This window comes from Colias croceus, chromosome 27, assembly GCF_905220415.1.
Source record: "Colias croceus chromosome 27, ilColCroc2.1".
Taxonomy (NCBI): domain Eukaryota; kingdom Metazoa; phylum Arthropoda; class Insecta; order Lepidoptera; family Pieridae; genus Colias; species Colias croceus.
This window is the reverse complement of record NC_059563.1, coordinates 2,907,086-2,913,651: the sequence shown is the minus strand read 5'-3', so window position 1 is coordinate 2,913,651 and position 6,566 is coordinate 2,907,086. Positions and strand designations below refer to the sequence as shown.

Here is a 6,566-nt window from a genome sequence, read left to right as displayed (position 1 = left end):
TAAGTTAACAAAGCACGCATGTATGTAATTGCCGGATGCTGGGCCAAATATACATTCGTTACTTGGCCAAGTGCTTAGAAAGTAAGGAGGTGGCTTTTATACGCTATATACTGCAGGTTGTCCCACTATTGGTATACTAAACGCGAAGGGACTTGTAGTTTTGCATACACTGATCACGTAAAAAATACTTAAACATCAAAATTACGTCAAAAATGTTTTGCTAAATTTTTCCTGAAAATTCATGTTTTCTTCTCTAGCTTCGCGCAGCCGGCATATACCGCTTCTCTAATATGAAAAATTTTGTCTATGAAAAAAAAATCTTAAACGATAGCTCACGTGCTGGTGGCAAAGTTGGACGGGTTGCTTGTTATGGGTGTACACATAGAGTTATAAGAATTCATCTATTTGAAAAAAAAATGCGTCTGGAATTTTATAAGTATTTTTTACGTACTCAGCGTATGCAAAACTATAACCTCCTTTGAGCTTAGTATACCAACAGTGGGACACTCTGTATAAGACTAGCTGTGCTCCGCTCCTGTTGGTCTTAGCGTAATGATAATAGAGCCTATAACCAAACAAACTCTTCAACTTTATTTGAATATTAACTATATTATTTATTTATTTGAATTTATCTTTATTTTATTTTACGTATTCATAATATAGATGATATACGCGATTGAACCTTTTTTTACACGCTTTATATTAGCTTCACCTGTATGTTTGTATGTTTGTAACCGACTTCTTTGGGCGCGATTTTGACCCACTTTAAACGGCCAGATTTCGTTCAAACTTTGTAGATTTATTGAGGACCGATGACAATACACTAATTTGATAAAATTTTCTATTTTTTAGTTCTGTTTTCTATAAAAAGCGTGTTTTTTAGTTTTTTTAACTATTATTATTTATTAATATGTATTATTATCTACAATCTACCTGACAAACTTTGTGTTCCTATATTTGAAAAAGTAGTTTGTATAACTTCAATATTTTTCGCTGCTTTTACGTCTTATCAACGTACGAGTAAAATCACTATTTAGGGCCGATTTTTCAATGCATGGATAAAACTTATTCGTCGAATAATGTATAAAACTACCATTTTAAAAACGTATTCTAATTGCCCGTATTTGACAGTTTACGTGACATTTTAATATTATCGTGTAAAGTATTTATTGGATGGATAAGTATTGTCCAAGCATTCAAAAATCGACCCAGACGAAAATAGTGATTACGCATAAATATAAAAGTAGTTGATGGGAGAGACAAAATAGTTGCGCAGACAAAAGTTGCTCTTGCGCGCTAGCTCAGATACATAACATATAACATACAAACATACATGTAAAGCTAATAAAAGCGCAGAAAAAGCCACTTCCACACTATGCAACTGTTCCGACAAATTACGTACATGTTCAAAAACAGTAGAGGTGCAAAAAAAGTTTTAAATTAGGGGTTCCGTTGAAGAACGCGTCCGGTCGTTATTTTGGGATTACTCACGGAATGCCCTGAATATTGTACTCGTAATATCATTTATTATTTAGTTTATTAATTTATTATAATAAATGAAGTTATGAACAGAGCTATGAGAGAATTCTTTGAGGTAGGTATCATGAAATTATTGATAAGTCAATAATGTATAAAGTATTAAACTACAGGCCCATGTTGAAAAAATTATGGGTCATTTGAAGTTTGAACCACCAGGTGACCTATCTAGAATGGAACGGTATAAGAGCATAAAATAATAAGATTCAGCACTATGCCGTCACTTGTAGGTAACTTTGTAAGTACCTATTGAATTGGAATAATGGATTAAAAGCAGTATTATCACAAAACTTTCGTATTTGTAATAAGTATTAGTAGGATAGGAATAGGATACGATTAATTATTGTTAAGTACGACACTTGGTAAACGTTGATTCATCCAATTTGGATATTATGCGAATTAATAAGCCCACGCGACGTCCATCGCTCCTCTTAATGAATTCCATTAATATATTAAAATTGGAAATTGTCAAGTGCTGATGTGTTGATGAATTCGGGTAACTGTCGGTGTGTTTTAATTTTGTTAATAATTTACCCGATTTTGTAGTCACTTAGGTAAATTAGTTGCATTATAATTAAGTATATTCATATTGAAATGTGTGAACCGAAAAATAGTCTTTGTAGGCTTAGATTTATGGCAGATTTTTCAATCCTTGGTTAAAACTTATTCGTCGGATAACGTATTAAACTACAATTTCAAAAATGTAGTCTAATTGCCCGTATTTGACAGTTTACACGTAACATTTTAATATTGCATGTAAGCTTAATATTTTATTAGACGGGTAAGTTTTAACCAAGGATTGAAAAATCAGCCCTTAAATGAAAAACGTTTCGATTGAAACACCTACATAACTCTTTTACAATACTTCAAGAATTGTTTGAACGAGTTTTTAATAGAATATTAAAAAGCCGAAGAGTGTGTTTGTTTGGTCAAATCCTGAACTTAGAAAAATCTTATGTAATATTCCGTTTATAGAGGAAGGCTATAATAGGTTGTCTGGAAGAAATCGCTATTTAGCGATAAGGCCGCCGTTTGTTACAATGTATCGTAGTTGTAATTTGTAAGAGCAATAAAGTATTAATAAATAAATAAATAAATAAATAAATAAATAAATAAATAAATAAATAAATAAATAAATAGACTATATTATATAAACACTAGCTTACCGCCCGCGGCTTCGCCCGCTTTGTCTAAAGCCTAATAAATTATATATGTACTAAAATCTTCCTCTTGAATCACTCTATCTATTAAAAAAACGCATCAAAATCCGTTGCGTAGTTTTAAAGATTTAAGCATACAAAGGGACAGAGAAAGCGACTTTGTTTTATATAGGTATGTAGTGATACTAAGTCTAATCTAATAGAAGCGGAACCATGCGGGAAGAACCGCGGGGCACAGCTAGCCAATATAATAAAAAAATATTTTTCTTTGTAAAAAGTTATTATGAGCGTAAAATTGCACACCAAGCACTTATCGATTTTAATTCCACGATTAATTCTACGACGAGATTTCTAACGAAACGCAAGTAACAAATAAATTAATTGCCGGTTGACTCAATTTTCTTACTATTCATTTGTTTATTATCGCATATTTCTATAACGTAAACAAAATAATTGTTAGCATTGTTGATAAACTATACAATTCTTTATCATATATATAGCGGACTGGTTAAAAGACATTCAGTATATAAAGTGATAGTGGAGAGTGTACGAATAAATGTGATATAAGTTAATATAATGTTAAAGGTCAGTTCTATTAGATTTTTAGTCCTACTAATATTATAAATGCGAAAGTTTGTGTTTGTGTATGTGTGTGTGTTTGTTACTCTTTCTCGCAAATACTACTGAACCGATTACAATGAAATTTAGCACACATATAGAGGGTAACTTCGATTAACACATAGGATAGGTTTTATCCCGGATATGCGACGGGAACGGGAACTCTGCGGGTTTTTGATAATGATCGGATAATGACTCACTATTCAATTTGTACATAGTTTTATTTTTCAATAAGAAATAAAATACTATTTAATATACTATACTTCGTCCTAGTGATGTATGTAGATATTAGTTTGGTGATTTATAATTTGAATAATTATCTAGGTAACTGAAGCAATTACCTACTGTGAAAAGACAAATTTCTATGCTATTTATTCCTAGAAGGTAAATACTAAATAGTAAATAATTAGAGCTACTTATCAGATTTTGAATAATGTTTTATTAATCAGGAAATAAAGTGACTTAAAAATTGCTAATTAAAATCGGATGCTCATAGAGTCTAGAGATAGTTCTTAGCAGGTATACACTACTTTCAATCGGTAGGTATGTCTGTATGTAAATGATTAGTGCAAGTGAAATAGCAGATAGTATATATCATTTCATTTGTTTACATTCCATGAAATTAGTCATATTATCACTCCGATAACAAAATGTTTTGACCTGTAACAATAAAAAGTGCTGTAGCGATTTTGCCGAAAGTTTTTACATATGCACATTCATTTATCAGAAGTTAATAAAATATATAAATTATAAAATATTATATTCTAATTAATACTCAAACCGACTGCTCACATGTCGAGCATGAAAACTAAAACTAAATACTTACCGTACCGAGTCCCTGTGTAGTTTCATAAAAATATCTCCCTTCTATTATACCACCCATTAAAGTGACATAACCTTACAATTTCAGATGAAGTCCTCAATCGTTTTCCTACTCACAATAACCACGCAACTATTAGCGAGTCCTGTGATGACGCGCCAAGGGCTGCTCCTACAAGCCAACAAAGAACAATTCTGCGCTAATCTCAAACACTTCAATAACTTCTACTATTCCTTCGAAGAACAGAGAAACGTAACAGGAACACCCGCAGATATGAGCATCCATTGGAAAACTGGGAACGTATTTTACACCCTCATAAGCGACGAAATGAAAATGAGTCTCCAAGTTTTACATCCAAGCAGTGAATCCGAAACTTTAAAAGTCGCCGGGCTCGGACAGTCCACATGCATCGATAACCTCAACGATATCGTCTATCTGGCCACTGATAACGGTGTCTATAAATACAAAGATGACGGGTCTATCGAATTGTACACAGCTCTCGGTGAAGACGTAATGTACATAGCTGTAACAAGCGACGGAATGACCATGTACATTGCAACGTGGCCGCAAAATCGCGTCCACAAGATAACAAATGACGGTCAGAAACAGGAGACCTTCGCGGCGATTCCCAATGGTCACGGCTTGACAATAGACCCTAGAAACAACATGTATTTCGTAGCCACAAAAACGTCATACGTACTGCGTAATGGCCAAAGTATACCTATTAAAATTAAAGGGCTCCCAAGTGATAGGATGACTGGGGTGTTTGTAAGTCGTTCTGACGAAGTATTTGCTATGGATGAGAACAGTAATTTCTATAGGATAGATGCTGATAATGCTAGTGCACAACATTTAGGCACTTTTAATGTTAGTGGTGTTATTACTTTTGCTCTGGATTCAGCTGACAACGTGTTTATTGGAGTGAAGGGAGGGATTCTGAAATTTATAGCACATGAAACGAGTCCCTGTTCGGAATTTCAGAAGTAATGATTTGTGTGTGTGACTAATGATGGTAATTAACTTGATTTTGTGAATAATACCTACAATTTTATGTAATTCTTTGCGAATAAATCGAGTAATAATAAAATATATTAGGAAACTAATAATAACGCTATTTGGTCATAAATTATAATAGAAAAAGTTTACAATATCGAATTTCGAATCTTATAATCCATACTAATATTATACGTAGTATATATTGTTATTAGTCTGTGCTAATATTATAAATGCGAAAGTAACTCTGTCTGTCTGTCTGTTACACAATCACGCCGAAACTACGGAACCAATTTGCATGAAATTTGGTATGGAGATATTTTGATACCCGAGAAAGGACATAGGCTACTTTTTATTGTGAAATATGTACCACGGGCGAAGCCGGGCCGGGCCGCTAGTATAATATAATAATACAAATCAATAACAAAACACTAAACGATGAAAAATAACTTAAAGAAATTAATGTAATTTGAACTTAGTGCCATCTAGTGGAAAACCATAGAACAATTAGCCTAAGCTATACGTGAACGTGCCTACATAATATTACTATTTAATAGTTTCGATTATAATTTTTAATTACTAGGTACTTATATTTTGTTTTCTTTTTTGTTTCAGGAAACACATTAAAGGAAAAAGACACAACAGACGCCGCAAACACAAAAGGACTACAACATCAACAACTGAAGCGAATTATGATGATGAATAGTTATGTTCGTTTATTAAATCTTTTTGTTAATTTTTTTTATTATTATGAGCCAAGGCTGTCCCACTGCTGAGCAAAGGCCTCTCTTCCCTCAATCCATTTCTCCCTATTTTGAGCAATTTTGCTCCAATCTGCTAAATGGGAATCAAGCTCGTCCCGCCATCTTGTCCTGGGCCTGCCGCGCAGCCTTTTGTCCTTGTTGGGGATCCACAAAGTGGTAATTTTTGCCCACAACTCCTCCGACATTCGGCAAACATGGCCAGCCCAGTTCCATTTCAGCTCAGCAGCTTTATGAGCTACATCGATTATCTGTGTTTTTGAGCGCAGTATCTCATTTTGGACGCGATCCGTAAGTTTTTTTACGCTTTTTGTTAATAAAGTGTTTTTATAAAATGTTTATGATAGTGTTTTACTTTATACTGACAAAAACTAATAGTATACGGTCTACTAAATTAAAATTCATGGTCTTCTTTAATTATGGCACGTTGTATATAATTTATTTCCACGCCATCTAGTGAAGCTGCTCAATACTAAAAAGATTCACGTCAAACCTCAGTAAAATTCAGTTTTGTTTTCATTGAATGGACATAGATGGCAGCATTGGGCAATTCATTTAAAAATAGTGACTTATTATAATATTGTGCGATTATTTTAAATTGATTTTAAATGTATTATAATATTGTGCGATTATTTTAAATTGATTTTAAATTTATTATAATATTGTGCGATTATTTTA

The 6,566-nt window shown here is 33.0% G+C and overlaps 1 protein-coding gene across 2 annotated transcripts; it reads left to right on the top strand.

The window, feature by feature from the left end:
- The first annotated feature begins 3,173 nt into the window (after positions 1 to 3,173).
- LOC123703858 lies at positions 3,174 to 6,227 on the top strand. 2 transcript variants are annotated; one of them, XM_045652031.1, is made up of 4 exons: positions 3,174 to 3,281; positions 4,225 to 5,117; positions 5,743 to 5,854; positions 6,196 to 6,227. In XM_045652031.1, the coding sequence occupies exons 1-3, from the start codon at positions 3,273 to 3,275 to the stop codon at positions 5,831 to 5,833; spliced, it is 993 nt and encodes a 330-aa protein (XP_045507987.1). In that variant the 5' UTR covers positions 3,174 to 3,272; the 3' UTR covers positions 5,834 to 5,854; positions 6,196 to 6,227. The 2 variants fall into 2 exon arrangements, with proteins under 2 accessions (XP_045507987.1, XP_045507986.1); XM_045652030.1 differs by lacking the exon at positions 6,196 to 6,227 and having other exon boundaries at positions 3,178 to 3,281; positions 4,225 to 5,146; positions 5,743 to 5,853.
- The last annotated feature ends 339 nt before the right edge of the window (positions 6,228 to 6,566 follow it).

Excerpts from the sequence above, each read along its gene's own strand:
- LOC123703858 (XM_045652031.1), top strand. Across the intron at positions 5,118-5,742 it reads CCCTGTTCGGAATTTCAGAA|GAAACACATTAAAGGAAAAA; the intron begins GTAATGATTTGT and ends TTTTTGTTTCAG.